Genomic DNA, 25,859 nt, shown 5'->3' with positions numbered 1-25,859 from the left:
TGGCCTGGCTGTGAATCGCGCATTCTTCCCCCGCAGTGGTCCCCAAATCAGCTTCTGAGAGCCGCCTCCCCCCGCCCCTCGCAGATGCAAGTCGCTTGAGCTTGGTCTGCGCGGTACTGTTGGACCCCGGCGGCCAGCAGGGACCTGAGTGCGGCGTTGAGAGCAGGAAGATCAAGTAACTGAAATGTTCAGTACAAGCGAAAGCCTGCTTCTCTCCGTCCACTTTTGCCACATTCCTGTCCTTGGTGCGCACGGTGCGTTTTCCTTCTCCGTAGCCACACTCTGCTCCGGAGGCATGAGCAGCTTCCTCCTCCTGGAAATGCCTCCTCCTCTGCTTGGCTGCATCTACAAACCTACCTCTGCTCACCGGCCCTTCCCAGAGGAGGACCTGCCTTTCCTCCTCGGGACTCCTTCCGCCCTTCAGAGCGGGTACTGCGCCTCCGTCCTTGGCTTCCCTCCATCCCAGCCTGACGGCGGACCTGGGCCGGACCTTACTTGTCTTTGCAGCCCTGATGCCTGGCATAGGGCCCAGCACAGGGGAGGCGCCCAGTGGATGTGCATGCAGGAGCGCCCTTAGTACGTTCCCAGCCGGCTCCTGGGGGGTGTGGGGGGCAGCGCTCAGGAAGAAGACAGGCCAGGCTCTGTGTCTGGCTGGCGGGGGTGGGGGCTGTTCCAGTTTTAGGGAGTAAGCATCTGGAGAGATTACAGCAGGAGAGGTGAGCAGCAGGCCGTGACGAACGGCCTGTCTTGTCCTTGACCTCCAGCCGACAAGCGCAGGGGCCGTCCGTGCACGGGGAGGTGCAGGTGTCTGTCGAGTGGCTGCTGCTTGCGAGGCAGAGCCACTCCCCCGGAAGAAAGGAAGGAGAGGAAGGCTGTTTCTGCCCTCGTGTCCTCTCTAGCTGGTGAGGAAGGTAGACAGGAAAGGAGCAGGCTGCTGGGAGGCATTAGGGGAACGCTCCCAAAGGTTACGGTACCCACACCGCATCTTCACTGCTTCCTCGGAGAGGAGGGAGCGTTCACCAGTGGAGGCGGCGTGGGAGGGGTGCGTTCCCGGTGGAGGTAAGGAGTCGGTACCAAGGCACAGCAGGTGGCAAGACAAACTAGCGTGAATAGTTGGGTGGCCGGAGAGAGGAGATGCCGGTGCCCAGGGTCGGGCGCACTAGGGAGTTCAAGTTGTAGCCTCAAAATGATGATGAGCCATTGATTGGTCTTCACTGGGACCGTGCTCTGGTCGGATTTTTGGTTTAGGAGGATCACCTTGAGGACGGCGGGACCAGTGAGGGAGGCTGTCATCCTGAGGAGGATGGCGAGTGTCTGAGCTAGGACAGGGACGGAGCAGGGGTAGATTGAAGGCGTATATTTTGCTGAGGAGTTGAGGGAGAGGAAGGGAGAAGGCTACGACTTGTTTCCAACTTAAGCGGATCTGGGGGCCGGTGATGAGTGCACCGGAAGTGCCGAGGGGTGTCCGACGGCTGCGGCTGGTGGTCGGTGGCCGGCTGAGGTGTGAGTCTGGCTCTCAGGAGAAGCTTGGGACAAGAGAGCATCGCAGGAGCTGGTTGAAGGAGGAAGTGAGCTCTCCAGAGGAGACGTGTAGTCTGGGAAGACAAGAAGGGCTACAGACAGAACCTCGGGATCAAGGAAGAGGGAACCATGAGGAAAGGGGCTGAAGACAGGAAAATTAGGGAGGAAGAGTAAAGGGACAGAAAACCAGGAGAGTGTGGATTTACACAAACCAGGAATTTCCAGAAAGACTGGCCAGTGTGTCTAGTACATACATAGTCAAGTCAGGTGGTTCTTCAGCATCAAGGAGGTGACAAGTGACTTGACAAGTGACAAGGTCACTGTCAGTGCCCACATAGAAGAGAATGTAGCAAATACCAGTGAAGTCGCTGCTTGTTGGGGGGAGGTATATGGAGGGGCGGGGGGCGGCCCTGTTCAGATCCTATTGCTGAGCAGGGGCGCCGGGGGAAGGCAGGGAAGATGCAGCCTGGAGCTCGGTGCTCACTCCTTAGCAGGGCAGCTCCCGGTTTCCTCGTCTGTGAAATGGGGACAGGTTGGAGGGGCTCAGCACCATGTGTAACCCCAGCAGGTGCCCAGAGGAGGGGACTGGGAGAGAGGTCAGCTCTGCCTTGTCATTGATTGGCATGGGGTCGGGGCGGGGGGCGAGTCCAAGACAGCCCCTCTTGAGCCTGGAAAACCAGTGGCACCACTCACAGAAGTAGGCGCAGTGGGGAGAGAGAGAAGCTGTCATTTGAAGCAGGCCCCAAATAGTGCTTCCTGTAGTACAGTTTCCTATGGCTTGAAAAGAGAGGTATGGTCTTCCCTGGGATATTTTTATAAAACACGTGCTGTAAAAAAAAAAATTTTTTTTCCCTTTGGGTAAGGATGGGTGAGAATCAATTTTTTTTTTTTAAATCATTTCAGTCGATTATATGTAAGTGTAATAGGAAAAATTTTCCCAAGTTAATTTCTTCGAGTTTTCAGTTTACATCCAGAATTCTATAATGATGTAATCTGGAAGCTGTAAAGCCTTTGCTCATGACTGTACCAGGTGGGACATTTTGAGAAAGTCACCCCCTCCACCCCCACTTAAAACTTCATGGGTCAAAATCTTCATCTCTGGGCATTTTGTTGACTTTGTGACTTCTTAATTGGTGTTCTAATTCCTAAATTTTATTACTGAAAATTTTTAGATCTGTAATTTGTAATTTGTTGTTAAAATCCTTTCAAAGAGGTGATTTATAGTGTAATTGTTTCCACAGATAATCAGTCAGGCAAACACAAAGACAGAAGGAAGAGCTCGCTAGATGTCAGAACTCTTGCTTCTCGAGCAAGTGAAGGTAGGTGACAAAGACAAGAGGAGAAAATGTTGGACACGTGAATACCTGACATTCGTCCCCAGTCTCCTCTCTGGGTCACTGCCCCCTGCAGGTCAGGACAGGGGAGGGGACCACTCTAGCAGCCTGTGTCCGTTTCCCCTTCTTCAGACGCCCGGCATTGGGCTCCGTTCTCAGCCTTTTGATGGGACTTCGGGAATAAAGGAAAACACAGCTGTTGTACAGTCGATTTTCTAAACTGTCACCAGCACAGGCTGTCCGTGTGTCTGCTGTGATTGTGTGGGGAACCCAAAATGCATTTGGAAATTCTTCATATACTCCATTATGGGTGGCACTTTGCCGTGGAAACACCTTTTGGTGGGGAGGTGAGCGGCCTCTGGGCATGTGACAGACTCTTACTAAACAGACACTATTTAACTTTTAAGTGGAATATAATTTTTTAAGATTACAGAGATATGTGATCTGAACTAATACAGTGTGCTGCTGGGTGTGTGCTGTCTTGGACCCAGAGAGGAATGGGGAAGCACATGGTGTTGGTCCGTAGGAGGGAAAAGCCACAGCTTTCCAGGGAGGTAGCAACTCGGATTCCACCTTGGAGACCAGTGCCCTCAGGTTTGTCCTGAGGCTCAGAAAACACAGCCCCACCCTGCTGCCAGGGGAGCCATGTGGTGTCACCGGCCAAAGTGTGGGCTTTGGCCTCAGAATGACCTTGATTCCAGTTCCAAGGTCATCTCCTTTGTGTGCTTTCATTTCCTCACCGTGAAATGGGGACAGTTTTATGCTGCCCATGGAGGGCTGTGTGACGGTTACATGAGGTTGCCTGGCAAGGGAGGGGGCGGTAGCTGCCACCACCTTCTTCATTATGGCCCTCACTTGTGCCCCCCCATGGCTCTTGGGTCATCCCCACCCACAGCAGTCTTCCTCCCATGTTCTTCCTAATATTCGTGCTCAGGATGACTTGGTCTGTTTCTGTATTTTTAAGAGTTAAACAGTTTATTTTAGTATTTTGGGTTTTGTGGGGTTTTTTGTTTTTTTTGTTTTTTGTTTAAGATTATTTGTTTGAGACAGGGGGGAGGGGACTGGAGCAGGAGGGTGGCAGAGGGAGAAGGAGAGAATCCACAAGCAGACTCCACAGCTGAGGGCAGAGCCCCGCTTGGGGCTCAACCCCAGGACCCTAAGATCATGACCTGAGCCAAAATCAAGAGTGGGCCACCCAACCGACAGAGCCACCCCCAGTTTCTGGTTTTTAATCACTACTCGTTTTAACTGAGTTACAGTTTGCACAGTGAAATTCAGGTATTAAGTGGTTCCATGAGTTTTGACAGTTCCATACACTTGAGTAACCACCTCACAAAGCAGATACAGAAAACACACACCTTGTACCACACCGAGGCAGCCGACAAGCGCCCGCCTCTTCTTGTGCTTCAAAGAGATGGGATTGTTCAGCCTGCGCACCGGCCTCTGGCTTCTTTGCCTCCGTATGGTTAGACGGGCCAAGAGTTGGTCCTTTCTGCTGTGCCACAGAGCTCTGTTGGAGGGAGGGGTTGCTGTTGATCCTTTCTCATTCGCGGGCATGTGTTCTCTTCCCACTGGTAAGAATAAGGCTGCGCGGATGTTCTAGGCGTTCCTGTCCTAGCTGGAAGTGGAATTGCTGGGCGTCTGGGCAGCTGCAGCCGTCTCTCCACGATGTGCGGTCCCACGTTCTGCCCACTGCTGACGTGTATGCATGGTCCCGTTGCTCTGAGACCTACCAGACTTGGTTACCTCGGCATTTCATGTTTTAGCCATTCTGGTGGATATGGTTTCAGTTTTAATTTTCCTGATGACGAATGAGGTGGGGTACCCCTTTCATACGCTTACAGACCATTTTGACATTCTCTTGTGAAGTGCTGTTCGCATATCTTGCCTGTTTTTATAGTTGGATTATCTCGCTGGTTGGTAGGAATTCTTCATTCTAGATGTGGGTCTGTTGGATTCTGTGTAGCACAAGTATATTTTGTTAGTCCGTGGTTTGCCTTTTCACTCTCTTGATGGCCCTTAATGTGAACAGGAGTTATTAGTTTTAGTGAAGCTTATTTTATCATTTTCTATTCTAGCCGGTGCTTTTCTGTGTCCTGTTCTAGAAATCTTCCTCTAGCCCAAGGTCATGAAGATACTCTTTCATGTTTTCTTGTAGAAGCTTTATGGTTTTATCTCTCAGCTTAGGTCTGTGATTCATTTCAAATTAATTCTTATATCTGGTGAGCATAGGGATCAAGGATGAATTTTCCCCCCACACGGAAATCCATCACCATATGGAAAAAAACATCTTTTGCAGCAGTGCCATTATTGTAATTAGATGACTATAAATATATGGTCATTTTCTGGACTCCTCAGTTTTCCTTGTTCTGTCAATCTGCAGGTGCCCTGATTCCACCATTGATAGCTGTGGCCTCCAGTAGGAGTTCTTGTTGCTCGAGGTTGTCTTGGCTTGCGAGGCCCTCTGTGTTTCCATTCCACAGTTAGCGTCAGCTTGTGAGTTTACACACTCACCGCCTCCTGGGGTTGTATCTGGGAGAGTCTCAAATCTGTAGATCAATTTAGGGAAAGAGGTAATTTCAGTGATATTGAGTCTTTCAAACCTCGGATGCCTTCTGTGTCTCCCTTCAGGTCGCTTTTATTTTTTCTCAGTAGCGTTTTGTGTTTTCAGTGTGTAAATCCTACATGTCTTGTCTTACATATATTCCTAAATATTGGTGGGTTTTGATGATTTCATATTGGTGTTTTCTATTTCAATTTCTAATGGTTTGTTGCTAGTGTGGAACTAGAATTGACTGTTGTCTACTAGACTGTTGCCTTTCCCAGGAACCTCAATAAACTTGGTCACCAGTTGTTGGAGTAATGTTTGCAGATTCATTTGGACTTTCTGCACAGTCAGAGCAGACTCTGTGCCCCGAAATTCTCCTCACTTTATTCATACTGTTGTTTCATTTTTATAAGCCTATGTCACTTTCATGATGGTTTTAAATGAGACCAGCTCCTTTCATGATGCAGCGATAAAACAGTGGTTTTTATTTTTGGTTCGATGACCTTACCAGGTAGAACAGAAAACTGGCCACCACATGCTGGTCACCAAAATGAGAGGTAAGCAGTGATGTGGGTCCCCAGGTTGAAAGCACTTCAGAGCCCCGAGTGGGCGAACTGTGCTCTCCACTGCTGCTTACACCTCGGTTTGGGGAACCGAGGCTGACACATCAGGCCATGGGGCTGCGTGTGGTAAACAGCATGTGGCCGGACAGTGGGCCTTTCAGGCAGACACACAGAACTCTATGTGTGTGTTTTCTTCCTGCCTGGACAGTGCCTGGCCTTTGCTTTACCCCGGAGGAGCTGTGTCTGGACGGGAGCACCAGAACATGAGCACACTCAGAGCCTCAGGCTGGCCGCCTATCTCCAGTAGATTAAGCATCACTGAGAAAAGCACCAAAAGGTGCCTTGAGAAATTTAAACAACAACTCCTGTATTTCAGTTAATGGGAAATTGTGTTTATTGCTCCTGCCATGTATGAAACAAAGAGCCTGTGTGGCATTGTCTTCCAGAACCTTTTCGCTCCTGGATAGCGGCAAGCTGAATATTAAAAGCCTTATTGTTATAAATGCAGAAAGAGGCTAACTGTTTGGCCTTGACTTGCTAGATTGTTTCCTCTGTTTTTCCTCTGGCCTGTGACATCAGAAGTTCAGTCTGGGCCGGGGCACGTGCATCCTAGTGCCTAGGACTGAAGGAAGCACAGTTGGTTCTGCCAGAACCCCAGACTTGCTGGGATGGGCCAGCTGCTGTTCTGGACACGCAGTTCCGGTCCTGCCCCTTGATCATGCAGCTGGGTCCACGGAGTCTTGGGGGGGCGGGGGCAGGGGGGAGCCAGGGAGGGCCCAGAGCCCTCAGCGGTCAGCAAACAGGCGCCTGGGCCATACATACCCTGATCTGTGTGCGTCATGTGGTCTCTCCTCAGGTGGCAGCCAGAGACGACACTCCTCCATGGCCCGGATACATTCCATGACGATCGAGGCGCCCATCACCAAGGTGGGGCAGTTGGTGGGCACTCTCCCCCGAGCCCGCACGGAAGGCCTGTGTGAGGGTTGAGGGTTTCTCATGAGAGGAAGCAGGCCCGCAGCCATAATAATGCCCCCCCAGTTGTAGGGAGTGGACTTCTCTAAGGAGAGGGGCTGTGGGGCATGAACACTGAGGCCAGTCCCAAGTTAGCCTGAGCACCGCCCCGCCTGCCCCTCCGGGTTACTGTCACACTGTTCGTGAGGTTACGAAATCACGTCTTTTCTCCCCCGTGTAGGTCATCAACATTATCAATGCTGCCCAGGAGAGCAGTCCCGTGCCTGTGACGGAAGCCTTGGACCGTGTGCTGGAAATTCTGAGAACCACTGAGTTATACTCACCGCAGTTTGGTGCTAAGGATGACGATCCCCATGCCAACGACCTCGTTGGGGGCTTGGTGTCTGTAAGTACAGTTGCCGGCTGCCGGCTAGAGCCTCCTGGTGTCATCTGTGTTCCCAGGGGTCATCTGGGTACCGTCGGACCTGCACAGAGCGTTGTGGGCAGGGCACAGCCGAGGCCCAAACCTGCCCTCAACCAGAGCCCCTGCTCGCCTACCTGTGGCCTGCTGCCCAGGGAGATCCCAGCTCGAAGCAGAGAAGGGAGGAGCATGTTCTAGACAGTCTGCTGGGCTGGGCGCTCCATTTTTGCTTAGGGCCCCTAGGAGGAAATTAAGTAAAACTTCATTATTTTAAAGATTTTGAAAACTAGGGCAGAAGAAATATGAATGTAAAATGTTCCATACCAAACAACAAAACAGAAAGACCACGTATGCGTAAAGGGGCCCCAGGGGGTAGGGTCTGGTTTCTTTCCAGAACACCCTATGTGGATTTGGTGGCTTTGGACCATGGGCTCTCAGAGGTCCTGGAGGCCTCCAGCCCATCCAGCAGAGTGGTCTGCTTTGTGGGAAAAAGATCATTCTGTTGCTGTCTGTCACCTCTTGTCTTGGTCTGAAGGAAGATTCACCTCCTCACTAGCACCAAAAAAAAACCCAAAACCAACTCCTCTCTCCTCCCAGTGTCTGCTTTCGGAAGCTCACTTGACTTCTTAAAAACAAGGTTGTAGACAGTGAGCTGTGGTGTAGTGGTTCCAGGGACGGTCATGTCTAACCATGGCCTTGCCAGCACCTCCAGCCCGTAGGTGAGGGATGAAAGTGACGGGGGGGGTGGAGTGCGATCATGTCACGGGGTGAGGGGGAAGAGACGACAGGTGGGAGGGCTGCTGGGGGCTCCTGCAGCGCTGGGAGGGCTCTCAGCCCGAGAAGCAGCGAGGGGGCTCGGTGAGTGTACAAGGCCTAGAAGAATCCACTTTGCCAGAGGACGCGGATGTCCCGGGTGGTAAGGAGGGTGGCAAGAAGTGGCGGGGGAGGCTGGAGGGCAGAGGCCGGTTGTCCGGGAGACACTGGAGCAGAGACCTGAGGGCCGCCAGCAATGCTGGGCTCTGGGGCCTCGCCCACGCTCACCTTGCTGCTGCGGCCTCGGGAGCCAACTGTCCCGCTGTTCTCAAGAAGTAAAGAGCAGTTATGACTTCTGTCTTGTTTCCTTGATTTTTATCAGGATGGTTTGCGAAGACTGTCCGGGAATGAGTATGTTCTCTCAACAAAAAGTAAGTTTTAACTTCTTAACTTTCTGGAGCACTGCTAATACTATAGTGACACTGAAATAATGAGATTATCCAGTCAGTTTTCAGTTAGTTCTTCTCATTAGCAACAAGTTTCTCAGTGTGTCCTACGGACCGCAGGAATGAAGCAGCTGCCCTCGGAGCGGCAATTCCTGTAAAGCCTGTTAACTCTGTCCCCAAACCACGTCCCCGTGCAGGCCTTCAGCAGCTGCCTAGCGGTGTGATAACCCCCATCTCCCTTCACGACATCCCCCCGCGGATCGCACGGGCCATGGAGAACGAGGAGTACTGGGACTTCGATATTTTTGAACTGGAGGCCGCCACACATAAGAGGTGAGTCTGCCCGCAGACACACAGCATGGATCCAAGGGCCTCTGTGGAGAAAGCCGTCCAAGGAGTGTGGTTCTTCCAGAGCCGAAGCGTCAGAGGCGGGGGTTCTGGAAAGAGGAGCTGGGCAGCGGGTGCCCCTGATGGCCTGGGCCTCCGTGGGATCAGGGAGGGCAGCCGGGTCACGACTCCCACAGAGACAGCAGATTCAGGTCAGGTGACCTACCCTCTCCAAGTGGCACAGGTTTCTCCTGTGAAATACGGGTATTAGTTTTCCTGTACGCGGTGATGTGCTGAGGAAGCAGCACAGAGTCCCACTCAGAGGCTAGAACTCAGTAAGAAACACAGAGACACATTTGCTAAGAGCTGTCCCCAGATCGCAGTTGCTGTGTTGGTGACAGTCCCAGAGACACACCCAGAATTCCAGTCGTCCTGATGCAGGTGTGCTCACAGGGAGTCGGGGTGCGACTGGATTTTTACCTTCTGATTTGTACCGAGCTGGAAAAGAGCAGTTGGCCCTAGGGGTGTTGTTGACTTGGCACACAGGGAAGGCTGCCCTGTCAGGTGGTGGGGCCCTGAACCTGGCCAGGCCCAGAGGGCAGCCACGGGAGAGGTGTGTTCTGTTGGGCCACAGGATAGCTAACTCTTCAGATCTCCTTCCGCTCTGTCCCAGAGACTGTCCCCAAGACAGCCGTGCCCTTCCCTTGTGCTCACCAGGAGTCAGCCTGGTATATCGTTCCCGTGTACCCCACATGGGCAATGACAGTAGAAAGGATAGTAAACGAATCTTTGAGCACCTGGCCCCACAGGCTGTGACATTGCATTCATGGGATTCAGGCCACAGCAGGTCGGTCGGTTCAAACCGTGTGAGCCTGCTGGCCTCAGGACCCTGCCTCAGTAGAGCCGTTCCTGGACCTTCCAAGCTGAAGGCCAGATGCTGGATTGAGGTAACTTCTCAAGGAAGGGTGCGACTTGGTGGCCTGTGGGTCACCTTCTCAGGGAAGACCTCCTCACACTGTGGGCCCCCCTCTAGATTATTGAGACCGCTCCATGGCAGGTGACCATACCGCCTTTAGAAAGTGCTACTTGCTTCTAGAAGGACCTCTGGCCAATAATACGGGTCCAGCAAGAACAAGGGCGACGCTAGGGTTCAAGCCTGGCATCACATTGATTTTGAGGAGTCTGCTGGTGCAAGCGGAAGTCTGAATGAGGAAGGGGGCAGTGAGCACACCTCACCCCAGCCCGTGGGGAGCACGGATGGAGAGCTGGGCCTGGGCGCCAGCCGCGGTTGGCAGCTGCTGGGAGAAAGGGCACCCCCGTCCCGCGCCACTCGGGCGAGCCCCCCCTCGCTGCATGCACACGCACCGAAGGCTGGCTCCTCTCCGCAGGTTGGGTCTCAACCTCTTCAGGGCTCCCAACACTTGGCCTGTTCCTTTGTTTTAAGGCCAGGCATGTTTTACTCTGCAGGCCTTTGATTTATCTTGGTCTCAAAATGTTTGCTCGCTTCGGAATCTGTGAATTCTTGAACTGCTCCGAGACGACGCTGCGATCGTGGTTGCAGGTTATTGAAGCCAATTACCACTCTTCCAACCCCTACCACAACTCGACACACTCTGCTGACGTGCTTCACGCCACTGCCTACTTCCTGTGCAAAGAGAGGATAAAGGTGAGCTGTGTGGGTGTACCGGGCTTGGAGGGCTGGGGCAGCGGCCGGGGCCTCCACCTCCCTGGGGTGCTCTCTGGGGGGGCAGTGCCCCAGGGATCCCCACCTGTCTGCCCCCTCCGCCGGCCCTGGGAAGTCGGCCAGCAGGCTGCACTGTGGCTCGCGGATTTGAAGGGTTAACTCATGACGTGAGCCCATTTCTTTGGTGAGAGTTGAGCAGTGGATGGATGGGTCCCTGGGGAGGAAACCTGCCAGAATGGTTAGTTGGCAGCAATGTGTCTGCGGGTGCCCCATGAGGCCGCAGACCTTAGGCACCCCCAGCCCATCCCTCTGTGTCAGTGGGGTTGGAGGCCAAGTTCATCCTCGCCCAGCGCTGCTCCCACCTGGGCTTGCTGGCCTGGGCCGGAGTTCCATCAGCCAAGGACACACAGGTCAGAAACCTGGAAGCATTTTCTGTTCTCTCCTCTCCCCAAGCCCATGTCATCCAGTAGGTCCGTGCCCTTGTCACCCGGAGCCCACCTTGTGACGCCCCGGCTGCTGTCCTAGCGAGGGCCCTGCTTTCTCCTCTCCCCGGGAGCCCTCCTGCCCAGGCCTCCCATGGAACTCCCCCCACACCGCTGCCGGCACAGCGGACCATGCTGTTCCCAGCGGTGGCTCTCTCCCTCCTGCAGGATGGAAACAGTAGGGTTGGTCAAGGCTTCCGACACCCAGGCCCCTCGTAGACCACACTAAACCCCTGCGGTTCCCGACACTCCTGCCCTGGCCGTGCTGTTCCCTTGGCTGCTCCAGGCTCCCTGTGTCCCAGCTGCCCTTCAGGGATTCATCCCAGCCTTTGTTTCTCCAGGGAGCCTTCCTGGACTGTCCCCCCGCCCCGGTACTGATCTCGATGCCCCTTTTCCATGTGCCCCTCGCGTGGGGCTGCTCCAGGGACGGCTGTGTCAGGGTACTCGGACTTCTGCTAACTGGTCCAGGTGCTGCATTGCACAGCTGGTCTGTCCTGCTCCACTGAGTCAGTGCAGGGGCCACTGGCCCCTACTGGTGGCTGGTCACCTGGCTCGGAACCCCCCGCACCGGGGCGCTGTCTGGCAGCTAGAGCCCCAGCTTTGAGGCAGCAAGAAAAAGAGGGATGAGAAGAGTTTCACAGAAGGAAGGTTTTCGTTGTGGAATGGGACTGTCCACTCCCAAAGCGAGCTCCTGAGAAAGCTCTCCATGTCGTAAGTGACTTCACTGGGGAGATTTACAAAGCAGCAGCCGACTTGCACAGATCTTCCGAAATACTCGTGCCTCCTCCATCCACACGCTTCCGAAGTGGGTCAGAGGTCCAGGGAGCGCCGTGGCGTCATTTCACTTTCAGAAGAACTCGAGAGTAGAAGGATCCAGCCACGGGTTTCATGTCTGAGAACAGGGCTTCTTGATGGGGGAGACGGCACTGTGTCATTGCCTGGTGTCTTGGCATCTGGGGACAGCCCCACAGAGCCACCGTCAGGCAGAGAGAGGGCACACGTCTGCTGCTCCCATTTTGTCCCCTTTCATCCTCTGCGACAGGGGACTAGTGTGGGGGAAAGGACAGCATGAAGGGTGACAGCACAAGGACACACGGAGCAGCGAAGTCCGGGCCCCAGCGGTTAGACGAGCTGGATCTTTCACGTGCCATTTCGCTGCTCCCTCTAGTTTTAAAAGGAAAGTTCAGGACCAACACTGCAGGCAGAATTGGGAGTCCAGAGAGGACTGGTTACAGAGCACAAAAACAAATTTGGGGGCTATCTGTGTCAATATGGATCAGAATATAAAGACAGCCCGATTTTTTAATAATTGTTTTGAACTACTATAACATGCAAATATGCACTTAGGAAGCTAACTGAAACAGCATTTATCAAGCTATAAGTCATACACAGTTCACTAATATAAAGTTAAAACTACGGAATTTCAATTTAAATAAATACAGATTTATACATATATCTTCAAGTGTCCGTAGCATATTTCCAAAAATGAGCTTCTAGGACACAACAAATGTCATGATAAACGTCAGAATTTCATAGGTACATTTTCTAACCTTCACAGATCAAAACTAGAATTTAGTAACTGAAGGTTAAATTAAAACGTGTCACCCACGAGGTGCCTGGGCAGCAAATCCATTAAACGCCTGCCTTAAAAAGACTTGAAAATGATGGAGAGCTTCCAGCTAATTTTACCAAACTCACAAAAGGCTGACCTCATCCTGACAGCACCAGCGGGGGGCCAGGATCTCAGACTTTTTGTGATGGGTCTAGAGCTAGGCTGGCTGAGGAGGTGACCCATGTGCGGATGACATCTCAGAGTCGGTAAGTGTGTAACGTGTGTGAGACCAGGAATCAGTGGTCCCTAATTTACAAGTACAAACATGCAGCCGCTGCTCAGGGGAGGTAGGGACACAGGATTTGCTTAACCGTGTGCTTTTCTCAGAAATCGGGGATATTTTTCCCTTCAAGTGGTAGGGCAGTAGGAAGACTCTCCAGAAGGCTTCCCTGCTTCCAGGGCCATGCCCCCGTTCCTAAAAGGACTCTCCTTTGCAGCAAACTCTAGATCCAGTGGACGAGGTCGCGGCCCTCATCGCAGCCACCATCCACGACGTGGACCACCCCGGGAGAACCAACTCGTTCCTGTGCAATGCTGGAAGCGAGCTGGCCATTTTGTATAATGACACTGCTGTGCTGGAGAGCCACCACGCGGCCTTGGCCTTCCAGCTGACCACCCGAGATGACAAATGCAATATCTTCAAGAACATGGAGAGGTGAGAGCACTGGGCGGGGAGCATGCTGGTCCCCGAGGTACGGGTCGCATAGTCTAGAGTTCTCTCCTTCCGCGTGTGCAGTGGCTGTCAGGATAGTCCCAGTTATGCAGCCGTCATCCCAGTCAACTTAGGCCTCCCCAGAAAGCACCTCAGACTCGTTGGCAGTCACTTCCCGGGTCCCGCTCCAGTCCCCCAAGCCGCAGGCACCCACAGAGGCACCTTCTGTCTCCGTGGATCGGCCAGTTCCACACATGTCCGAATTAACAGAAGTGCCCCCGATGTGTGGTCTCTTGTGACTGGCTCCTTTCTCCTAGCATGATGCTTTCAAGGTTCAGCTTTTTTATGTCTTGACATTTCAAGATGGCAAAGTACGATGCTGACATCTTGAGCTTCTCGAGACTCAGAGAAGCCGTCCTCTTCCGTCTCTGCTCCGAGCGCTCCACTCTGCCCTCCTGGGCCTGGCACTCTTCCCGGCGCTGTCAGTGTTCACGTGTTACCTTGAGGAAGTCTTCCCCGTACGGCCGCCCTAGCCACTGCCCTTCACTCCTCTCTGTACCCTCCGTGTCCGGCACGGTCTGGCGGAGGGACTTCCTAAATACCAGGTCGAAGACATTCATTTGGATTGGTAAGAAACGTTTTATAGGGAGATTTTTAAAAAGATTCCTGATTTTACAGAACTCTTTTTGCCATGTTCTGGAGTTGCAGGAGGCTTTATTCATGGTTGCTGGTACAGACATCAGTTAGCTCCAGAATAATACACAGGACCCACTCACCTGGGTGGTGTCCCGGGAAAGCAAGTGGGTGGCTGGAGAAAAGGGGTTGAACAGAGCTAAATGTCACAAAATGACTAAATGGAAACAAGGGCTGGAGGGAGAGGGCCGCAACTCTTGCCATCGACCCTCTCAGCGTCTGGGCGCCGCAGGTGCTGGATCTCCAGGTCCCTCTCGGTACATTCGTACATTCGTCATAGCCACCGACGTCTGTCCTTGTTCACACCACTGTGTTCTCCTGCTTTAAGAGCTATGTGCCTTATGCTCCAGAAGGACGAACGTCGCACCGTAAAGTCGTGATTCTAACCTCCGCTCAGGTTCCCCTTGCTAATGATCTTGCTTTCAAGTGTGCCCCGGGACTTCCTGCCGCGCTAGAATTTCAGCACAGCGGGTGCTGTCCGGGATACCGACTGTTGGGAGGAGCATCTGTCTGGCCTGAACAAGTCCCCTGTAGCTCCCTCTCGTTTGTCGTCTGAAACAGGAACGACTACCGGACGCTGCGCCAGGGGATCATTGACATGGTCTTAGCCACAGAAATGACAAAGCACTTCGAGCACGTCAACAAATTTGTCAACAGCATCAACAAGCCCCTGGCAGCGCTCGAAGCAGATGGGGTAAGGAGGAGAGTCTGTGTGGGTCCCTCGTCCCCATGTGTTGTGGGGAGACGGAGTGGAAGAGGTGATGAGCTGTGGAAGGGCTCCCCGGTAGGTCCCTTGGATTTAATTTCCAGTGGTTGAAAAAGTATACAAGCTTGTCAGGAAAAAAGACCTCCAAAAGTAGACATGGAAACTCTAGGTGGAGGGGACCGTGCACAAGCGCATTTTCACACTCATCCCCCCACCCTCCTTGGGCATTCCGGGGTCAGTTGGAGCTCTTGAGGTCTCCCCTCAACCCTCGCTGTGCACCCGCTGTGGCAGCATCCACTCTCCCCTGCTGGTCTCCATAATGCTGGGGTGGGGGGTGTGGGTGTTGAGAAAGACCCTGCACTTTGGTCCCAAGGGTGACGGTATTGTTGGACATCATTTCTGGACTTGAGGCCTAGAGTCCACAAAAACTGCCCAGCAAGGGCGACCTGAAACCTCTGGCCCGGCAGGAGACCACAGCCAAGGAAGCAGCCAGAGGAGTCCCCCATCCCAGTTGTGCTTCCCCATTTCCTTGGCTGTAGAATGGGCGGAGTGAAGCTGAGGGCACAGGACAGGTGGGCATGGGACAAGGTGGGCCCTGAGTATGTGGTGAGATCCGCACCTGCAGCATCTGTTTTCACGAACCCTCTTCCTTCCTTCGAGGCCCTGCCACCTACCCCACAGCCACCGAACACCTTGGCCCCAGCTCCTGGTCTTCTCCAGGGCCCTCCTCTCCCCTCCTGTCACCGTCCTGAGTCTGACCAGGCACAGGGGTGGTTTATCCTGTGAGGCCAGGATCACCAGTCCTTGAATTCTGACCCCACCTGATTCCTGCAACTCATCTGGTTATGGCCTTTGTCCCCAGCTTTCTAGCTTATTACCCCCTTCACACTGGTTCCTCTTCAACCCGATGTGAAACCCACGGGGAACTCTGCTTCCTTCTCCTGCCCCTGTCCTCCAGCTCTGCTTCTGACTTCGCTTCCTTCCCACAGTCTTCCAGTGCGGCAGCACCGCCACCAACCTCTTTTAGTGGCTCCTGCCATCCTGGATAGCATGTCAACCAGGCTACTGCTCTGGGCCAGGTCGGGGTAGGCCCCAGGTTCCAGCTGAATATTCTGTTCTAGCTCTCCTCCGTTAGGACTTGGGGTTAGTTCTGAGACTGGAAATGAACCTGGTGAGCAGGCAGAGGAGGGACAGAGCCCTAGGAAAGAAAGTTTACAGCTGCGAGGACTGAACCATAGTCACACAGCTGGAGAGAGAAGGGTCAACACGAAGTGGCTGGTGCTGGGAAACTGGGGGCAGCCTTGGCCATGTGCACTGTGGCACTCTCCAGGGGAACAGGCAGCCTGGGCTCTGGATGGGCATCTTAATGGCATATCTGTTCCCATCAGGCCTTTTTATTTTTATTTATTTATTTTTTAGAAAGATTTTTATTTATTTATTTAATAGATAAGAGATCACAAGTAGGCAGAGAGAGAGGAGGAAGCAGACTCCCTGCTGAGCAGAGAGCCCGATGTGGGGCTCGATACCAGGACCCTGAGATCACGACCTGAGCCGAAGGCAGAGGCTTTAACCCACTGAGCCACCCAGGCGCCCCCCATCAGGCCTTTTTAGACCATCCTCGTTACTCACTGAAATCACACGGCTAAGCTCTCTGGCAAGCATAAGGAGACTAGCTGGTCGCTGTCTCTGACCGTGCTCTTTGCCCTAATGCTCCCTCTTCCAACCTGAATTTGCTTTGGGGGCCTTAGTCACCTGGCCATTAGACCACAGGTTCAGAATCCATGCCCATGGTGTTCCTTTAACCCAGACAGCATGTGATACTATGGACAGACAGAGCCCAGAACTAAAGGTAGACCTGAAGTTCTTATCCTGGGTTAGCTGGGTAGTTCTAGACAAGTCTCTTCGCCTCTCTGGATCCCAGTGTCCTCATCTATAAAACACAATAGTAAATGATACTGCTTTTCATGCCAACTGTAAGTTTTTATGAGTGAAGATCAGAAGAGAATGACAATTATTAGGTAACACTGCATCCGACAGTCTTGATAGACTGATTCTCGGCTACAGCGAATTCTTGCGATCCCCGCTCTCACGGGCTGGGAGGGGGTTGGGTCGTGCAGGGGAGCCTGGTGCGCTGCAGGTCCCTTCTGGTGAGAGGGCAGGGAAACCTTTAATGTTTACAGTTCACTTCTTTTATTAAGGCGGCATAATAAACGCTCCTGTTCCACGGGGGAGCAGTAGAGCTAGAACAAATAAGTTTTTCACTATCTGTGGTGGGAAGGAGAGAAGAGCCCGGAAGGGGGAGGGCTACAAAGACCGACCACCGGGGCTACCCTCTACACTCGGGCCTTAGTTTCCCTTTTTGTCAAGTGAGGGGCTGAGCTCAAGGCTCAGATTATACTCCTTACTCGTCCATGAAGCATTTCACTTGTCGATTCTGGTCAGGGCCTTCCAGTGTGTGGGGCCACACCTGTAAGACAGGGCTTGGTACCAGGGAACCCACTTTGATCGTGTTCTCCCATGTTTCAGGAAGTGGCTAGAGACGAAGAAGCCGTGAACACCATGCTCAGGACCCCAGAGAACCGGACTCTTGTTAAGCGGATGCTGATCAAGTGCGCGGATGTGTCCAATCCCTGCCGGCCCCTGGAGCAGTGCATTGAGTGGGCCGCACGCATCTCCGAAGAATACTTTTCTCAGGTGAGACGCAGCCTCTTATAAGTTCCTTGAGAGAGAAACACAGTAAGACCATTAGAGGCAAGGGACTGACCACCAGGAAGTAGAGAGCTAAGTGAAATTCTGTCCTTGGGGAGCATGGCTTGCATTATAGGCCTACCAGTAATTCGATCAGCTTCCCTTATCTGAAAATGCCTTTGCCTGCCTTCCTGCAGAAAGTTTTCACTGGCTATAGAATCCTGGGCTAACGACTTTGTCTTAACAGCTTTTACACTGTGGTCTGCCATTCATATTCTCTCTGGGTAGAAAAAATTCTTTTTAGGGCAGAAAAAAAAAATACAATGGCTAGAAGTTTTGCGAATTTATTGAAAGCATATACGTCCGTGCCACATCCAAGAGGGTAGGGAGAGACACAGCAGACACAGAGAGGGGAGCAGACCCCACACCAGGAAGACAAATCCCCATAACACTTGGCTTTAACCCAGAACTTGAAAAATCAGTGGGCTTAGGGGTACCTGGGTGGCACCACCCCAAAGTGACTCCTGCCCTAGGGAGAGGGAAAGGAAACCACACATACCAGTTCAGCTGTGGCCTCAGCCGTAGTGTGGTCTGACCCAGCTCAAGCCCTGGACAGACCCACTCCCAACGTAGACCAAACTCTGCCCACAACAGGCAGAGAGCGCCATTTCAGACGCCTGGACTGAAGGCAAACACAGCAGCACCCCCAGGAGATACCCCACAGCACCAGGTTCTTGTGTACCAGTACTGCACAGCCACAGCTTTTAAGAGCAGAGACGTAGCTGAATTTCCAAACACAGAGACAAAATGAGGAGGTAGAGGAGCATGTCCCAAATGAAAGAACAGGACAGAATCCTAACAAGAGATCTAAGTGGAAAAGAGGATATAACAAGCTTGATGGAGAATTTAAAATAAGGGCAATAAAGATACTAACTGGACTCGAGAAAAGAGTGGGAGCCCACAGGGAAACCCTCAGCAAAGAGAAACAAAGAACCAACCAGTGATAACTCAGTAACTAAAATTAAAAATTCACTAAAGGGAATAAAAAGAGGAAGAACAGATCAGTGACCTGGAGAACAGAGTCATGGCAAGCAGTCAAGATCAAGAGGGATAAAAAAATAAAACTACTGAGAATAAGCTGAGGGAACTCAGTGACACCATCAAGTATAATAAACATTTCATGGGAACCCAGAAGAGAAAGAGAAAGAAAAGGGGCCAGAAAATTTCTTTGAAGAAATAGCAGAAAAACTTCCTAAATCTGGGGAAGGAAACAGAAATCCAGATCCAGGGGCACCTGGGTGGCTCAGTGGGTTAAGCCTCTGCCTTCGGTTCAGGTCCTGATCTCAGGGTCCTGGGATGGAGCCCTGCATCAGGCTCTCTGCCTACTTGTGATCTCTGTCAAATAAATAAATAAAATCTTTTAAGAAAAAGAAAGAAATCCAGATCCAGGAGGCAGAGAGAGGCCCCAGCAAAATCAACTGAAGGATGCCCATACCAAGACACACGGTAATTAAAATACCACGAAGAGCATTTTTACAGCAGCAAAAGAAAACGGTTATATAAAAGGGAACCCCCGAAAGGCTACCAGTTGATTTTTCAGTAGAAAGTTGTAGGCCACAAGGGTGTGGCATGATACATTCATAGTGCTGAAAGGGAAAAAACCTGCAACCAAGAATATCCAGCAAGGCTGCTATTCAGAATAGAAGCAGAGGTAGACTTTCCCAGACCCACAAAAGAATTCATCTCCGTTAAAGCAGCCCTACAAGAAATGCGAAAGGGGATTCCTTGATTAGAAGGAAAGACCATAAGCAGGAGTCAGAAAAGTAGGAAACACAAGAGCAGTAATATTAAGTATATGTACAAAAACCTGTCAATGGATTCCACAAAATAAAAGGATATTTAGCGTGACAACATCTACCTAAAATTTAGGGACAAGAGGAATAAAAATTTAATAAAGAATTCTGTATGCATAATGTGTTATATACCTAATGGCAATGACAAATCAGAAACTTGTAATAAGCAAAAAAAAAAAAGTAAAGCCAATTAATGTGGGAGAAGAGAACAAGGGAAGAAAGGAACAGAAAAACTGCAAAGGAACAGAAAAACAACAAAATGGCCACGAATGCATACCTATCAACAATTATTTTGAATGTAAATAGACTAAACAATGAGAAGACAAAGGGTGGCAGATGAGATAAAAAATTAAGACCCATTAGATTCATTTCAGACCTAAAGATACGCAGACTGAGAGTGAAGAGATGGAAAAGCATTTATCATGCAAATAGGTGTGGACAGAAAGCTGGGGTAGCAATACTTGTATAAGACAAAATAGACTTTAAAACAGAAGACTGTGACAAGAAACAGAGTCATAAAGGAAACAATCCAACAAGCTATAACGATTGTAACTATTTGTGCACCAAACTGTGGGAATGTAAAGCAGCTAATTAACAAATGTAAAGGAAGTAATCAGTGGTAATACAGTAAGAGTAGAGGACTTGACCTTGCACTCACAGCAATGATCCATCATCCACACGAAAATCAGCAATAAAACAGTGGCTGTAAATGACACATTAGACCAGGCCAATCCATGACCAATATATCAAGAACATCCTAAAACAATATGTGTTCAAGTGCACATGGAACATTCTCCAGGATAGATCACATATTAGACCAAAAAACTCAAAGAATTGAAATAAAACCGTGCATCTTTTTCCAACTCACAAAGCAATGACACTAGAAGTCAACCACAGGAGAAACTCCGGGAAAGAACAAATACACGGAGGTTGACTGACATGCTACTGAACAATGACTGGGCCAACCAGGAAATCAAAGAGGAAATAACAATACATGGAGACAAATGAAAGTGAAACACAATGAACCAAAATCTTTGGGATGCACCAAAATTTGCTCTAGGAGGAAAGTTTATAGCAATACAGGCCTGCCCCAGGAACCAAGAAAAATCGCAACCTAACCTTACCTCTGAAGGAGCAAGAGAAAAAAGAAAAAACAAAACCCCAAACCAGCAGAAGAAAGGAAATAGTAAAGATTAGAGCAGAAACGAACAAAATAAAAACAAAAACCAATAAAACCTATCAATGAAATCAGGTTCTTTGAAAAGATCCACAGCCCGTTAGCCAGGCTCATTAGAGAGGGGGCACCTGGGCGGCTCACCCCACTGAGTGTCTGCCTTCAGCTCCGGTCATGATCTCTGGGGTCCTGGGATCGAGCCCTGCGTCAGGCTCCCTGCTCAGCGGGGAGTCTGCTTCTCCCTTTACCTCCCCTCTACCCACTCATCTTTTCTCTCTAAAAAAAAAAAAAAAAAAAGGTATATAAAATCAGAAATAAAAGAGAAATACCAACCAATGCCGCAGATCCATAATAGTATAAAGCATTATGAGACTCTTACAAAAAATTACATGCCGACAGACTGGACAATCTAGAAAAAATAGGTAAGTTCCTAGACACACAAAGCCTCCCATGACTAAACCAGGAAAAATAGAAAAATTTAACAGACCAATGACCAGCAATTAAATTGAATTCTGAAAAAACAGCAGTCCAGGTCAGACAGCTTCACAGGTGAATTCTACCGAACATTTCAAGAAGAACAAATATCCATTCTCCCCAAACTATTCCAAAAATAGAAGAGGAAAAAAAGCAATTCATTCTTTGAGGCCAGCATTACCCTGACACCAAAACTAGATAAAGACACTACAAAGAAAAAGAACTGTAGGTCAGTATCTCAATGAACATAGATGCAAAAACCCTCAATAAAATATTAGCAAGTGAAATCTAACAATATATTAAAAATTAATTCACCACCATCAAGTAGGACTTATTCCTGGGATACAAGGGTGATTCCATATTTGCAAATCGATCAGTGTGATAGATCACGTCCAAAAGAGAAAAAATAAAAACCATATAGATCGTTTCAGTAGATGCAGAAAAAGCATTCAGCAAAGTACAACATCCGTTCATGATTAAAAACCCTTTGCAAAGGTTTAGAGGGAACAAACCTCAACATAATAAGGCCATCTATGAAAACTCCACAGCTGGGGCTCCTGGGCGGTCAGTTGGTAAAGCGTCCAACTCTTGGCTTGGGCTTAGGTCACGATCTCAGGGTCGTGAGATCAAGCCCCACATCACAGCTCCGCACTGAGCACTAAGTCTCCTGGAGAGTCTCTCCCCCTCTCCCTCTGCCTCTCCCACTTGTGCCCAGTCTCTCTCTCAAATAAGTAAATCTTTAAAAAAAACAAACACAGAACCAACTTCATACTAAGTGGTGAAAAACTAAAAGCTTTTCCCCTAAGATCAGGAATAAGACAAGGGTGTCCACTCTAACCACTTTAATTCGACATAACCAGAAGTCCTAGCCACAACAAACAGACAAGATGAAGAAATAAAAGGCATCCAGATTGGTGGGAAGTAACTAAAAACTTTCACTATCTGCAGATGACATTATACTACATACAGAAAACCCTTAAGACTCCGCCAAGGGGGCCTGGGTAGCTCAGGTCATGATACCAGGGTCCTGGCTGCTTCTCCCTCTCCCCCCTGCTCATGCTCTCTCTTGCTGTCTCTCTAAAATAAGATCTTTTTAAAAAGACTCCACTCAGGGCGCATGGGTGGCTCAGTTGGCTAAGCATCTGCCTTTGGCTCAGGTCATGATCCTGTGGTCCTAGGATCGATGTGGTCCCCGCATCAGGCTCCTTGCTCAGTGGGGAGTCTGCTTCTCCCTCTGACCCTCTCCCCCTCTTATGCTTTCTCTAATAAATAAAATCTTTATTAAAAAAAAAAAAACTAGACATGATAAATAAATTCAGTAAGGTCACTGGATACAAAGTCAATGTACAGAAATCCGTTGTGATTCTGAACCCTAAATAGTGAAGTAGCAAAGAGAGAAATTAAGAAAATCTTATTTACAATTACACCAAAAGTATTAAAATACCAGGAACAAAGTTAACCAAAGAGATGAGAAACCTGTATTCGGAAGGCTACAGAACACTGATGTAAGAAATTGAAGATAACACAAATGGAGAAGTATTTCATGCTCTTGCGTATAGAAACAATTGTTACAATGTCCACACTACCCAAAGCAATCCACGGACTTAATGCAGCCCCTATCAAAGTACCAGCAGCATTGCTCACAGAACTAGACAAATAAGCCTACAATGTGTATGGAACCATAAAATACCCAGAGTAGCCAAAGCAGTCTTGAAAAAGAAGAACAAAACTGGGAGATATCACAACCGCAGATTGCAAGATACACTACAATGCTACAGGAATTGAAACAGTATAGTACTAGGACAAAAAGAGACACATAGATCAATAGAACAGAATTGGGAACCAGAAATAAACCCAAACCTATACAGACAATCTTCAACAAAGGAGGCAAGAATAAGCAATGGGAAAAAGTCTCTTCAACAATTAGTGCTGGTAAAAAAAAGAACGCTACATGCAAAAGAATTCAATTAGACCACTGCTTACACTACACACAAAAGTAAACCCGAAAGAGGTTAAAGATCTAAACGTGAGAATTAAAGCCATAAAAATCCTAGAAGAGAGTCCAGGCAGTAATTTCTCTGACATCAGCTATTAACATTCTTCTAGGTATGTGTCCTACGAAACAAACAAAATATACTATTGGGACTACTCAAAATTAAAAGCTTCCGCACAGCAAAGGAAACAATAAAAGACAACCTATGGAATGGGAGAGACTATTTGCAAATGACCTCCCATAAAGGGTTAATATCCAGAATATATTTTTAAAAAGCTGTATAGCTCAACATCAAGGAAAAAAACTAATCCAATTTAAAAATGGGCAGAAGACACGAATGAACATTTCTCCAAAGACCTCCAGACGACGAAGAGACACAGAAGAGAAGAGACACAGAAGAGATTCTCCGCATGACTCATCAGGGAAATGCAGGTCCGAACTGCAGGGAGGCGTCACGTCACACCTGTCAGATCGGCTACAATGAAGAACACGGCAAGTGCTGGTGAGGCTGTGGAGCAAAGGGAACTCCCTGCGCTGTGGGTGGGAACGCAAACAGGTGCCGCCCTTGTGGAGAACAGTGTGGAGGCCCCTCAGAAAATTACAAACAGAACTACCATAGGATCCAGTCATTCCGGTACTAGGTATTTACCCCCAAAAAATCAAAGACACTAATTTGAAAAGATAAATCCACTTCTCAGTTTACTGCAGCATTATTTACAATAACCAAAATACAGAAGCAACTCAAGCATCCATCAGTACGTGAATGGATAAAGCAGTGTACACACACACACACAATGTATATATAATGGAGTAATACTTAGCCTTAAAAAAGAATGAAATCTTGGGGCACCTGGGTGGCTCAGTCGGCTAAGCCTCTGCCTTCAGTGTAAGTCATGATCTCAGGGTCCTGGGATTGAGCCCCACATCGTGATCTGTCTGTCAAATAAATAAATAAAATCTTAAAAAAAAAGAAAGAAAGATAGAAATCTTGCCATTTGTGATAACATGGATGGACCTTGAGGGCATTATCTTAAGTGAAAATAGATCAGAGAAAGACAAGTACTATGATCTCACTTATGTTTGGAATCTTAAAAACAAACTCATAGATACAACAGATTACTCGTTGCGGGGGCGGGGGTGTGTGAAATGGATGGAAGGAGTCAAAAGGTATAAGCTTCCAGCTGTAAAATCAGTACAGTGTACAGTGTGGCTGTATAATTAACACTGTATTGTATATTTGAAGTTGCTAAGAGAGTAGATCTTCACAATTCTTATCACAAGAAAAAATTCTGCATGTGTGGAGGATATTGACTTACTGTGTTGAGCATTTCACCATATGAACAAGGATGGAATCATGTATATCAGTTACACTGCAATTAAAAAAGGAAACACTTTGGATGCATGGGCCGCTCAGTCAGTTAAGTGTCGGAGTGTTGATCTCAGCTCAGATCTTGGTATCAGGGTCATGAGTTCAAGCCCCTTAAAAAAAGAAAGAAAAAGAAACACTTTATAAAATGGTAAATATATAAATATATAATATATATATTATTATATATTATATAAAACAGTAACTACAAGGGTTTTTTCTCTTTAAAAAAAAGTCCTATGTATTTAGAGAAATTAAGATTTTATTTATTTAATCAGAGAGAGAGAGGGAGAGAGCGAGCATAGGCAGACAGAATGGCAGGCAGAGGCAGAGGGAGAAGCAGGCTCCCTGCCGAGCAAGGAGCCCAATGTGGGACTCGATCCCAGGACGCTGGGATCATGACCTGAGCCGAAGGCAGCTGCTTAACCAACTGAACCACCCAGGCGTCCCAATACATAGGACTATTTTAAGCAAGTCGTAAGACTGCATTGTAGAGTATGTATAAAGGATAGGGCAAAAGGAAAAGTACATGAGAGCAAGGTTTTTACACCTTACATGAAGCGCTAGTTATAAAAATTAGCTCAATAGACTGAAAAGTCACGGATATATAGGGTAATCTGTAGAGCACCTTGTGTTGTTTAAAAGTTAGTAGGCATTATAATGGAACGCTAAGATATATTAAAATAGACAAAAGTGGCAGAAAGGAGAAACAGGAAGCAAACAAGGGGGAAAAAGGTAAAATGCAAACTCTACCACTAATCACACTAAGACTTAACATTAAATGTTAGTGGACTAAACGCTAATTAAATAGGAGATCATCAGGTTGGATTTTTTTTAAACCAACTACGTGCAGTCCACAAAAAAGACACAAAATATAAGGAACAGATACATACAAAGACAGAAATGGATGGAGAAAGATTTATCACGCAAGTTGTAAATATAAAAAGACTGGAGTGGTTACATTGATCTCAAATGTCAAGATAGAAAATGTTACGAGAGAGAAACTGGGCCCTTCAGATGATAAAGGGTCAGTTCTATAGGAGAACACAGTAATCATAATGTGCATGCACTTGATAACACACCTCATAAATGAAGCCAAACTGACAGAGAAGTAGCCAATTCTGTAGTCATGGGTAGATATTTCAACGCCCTCTTTCAGTAACTGATGGGATGTCCAGATTGAAATACTGGTAAGAACAGACAATCCAGACACTATCTGTCACCTTCCCGGAGTTAAATGTTCACTACACCCTAAGTGGCAGAACGCCTACTAAGCACATCATGTGCTGGGGACACAAATTACTTAGTAAATTTAAAAGACCCGAAATCATACAGAATATATTCTGTAGCTATGGTGGAATGAAATCAGAGCTCAGTAATAATAAGATATCTAGGTCAATGCCAAATATTTGTAAATTGAATGACACGCTTCTTAATAATCCCTGGGTCAGATAACAAAACAGTCCCATTTACAAACGCACTAACAACAACATCTAGGAATAAATTTAACCAAAGAGGTGAAAGACCTGTACCCTGGAAACTATACAACACTGGTGAAAGAAATTCAAGATGACACAAAGAAATGGAAAGACACTCCATGAACATAAATTAGAACAAA

The 25,859-nt window shown here is 48.9% G+C and overlaps 1 protein-coding gene across 1 annotated transcript in view; it reads left to right on the top strand.

Annotated features, from left to right (window-relative positions):
* The window catches only part of PDE8A (phosphodiesterase 8A), a 145,982-nt gene that overhangs the window by 109,098 nt on the left and 11,025 nt on the right, over window positions 1-25,859 (top strand). The window contains exons 12-20 of the mRNA XM_059371509.1: window positions 2,763-2,840; window positions 6,823-6,893; window positions 7,159-7,323; window positions 8,474-8,522; window positions 8,735-8,870; window positions 10,332-10,530; window positions 13,080-13,297; window positions 14,549-14,681; window positions 17,220-17,387. Coding sequence (XP_059227492.1) covers window positions 2,763-2,840; window positions 6,823-6,893; window positions 7,159-7,323; window positions 8,474-8,522; window positions 8,735-8,870; window positions 10,332-10,530; window positions 13,080-13,297; window positions 14,549-14,681; window positions 17,220-17,387 — 1,217 coding nt within the window. The remainder of the gene's footprint in view (window positions 1-2,762; window positions 2,841-6,822; window positions 6,894-7,158; window positions 7,324-8,473; window positions 8,523-8,734; window positions 8,871-10,331; window positions 10,531-13,079; window positions 13,298-14,548; window positions 14,682-17,219; window positions 17,388-25,859) is intronic.

This window comes from Mustela nigripes, chromosome 13, assembly GCF_022355385.1.
Source record: "Mustela nigripes isolate SB6536 chromosome 13, MUSNIG.SB6536, whole genome shotgun sequence".
NCBI classification, from domain to species: Eukaryota; Metazoa; Chordata; class Mammalia; order Carnivora; family Mustelidae; genus Mustela; species Mustela nigripes.
This window is presented reverse-complemented; position numbering and strand designations above follow the sequence as displayed.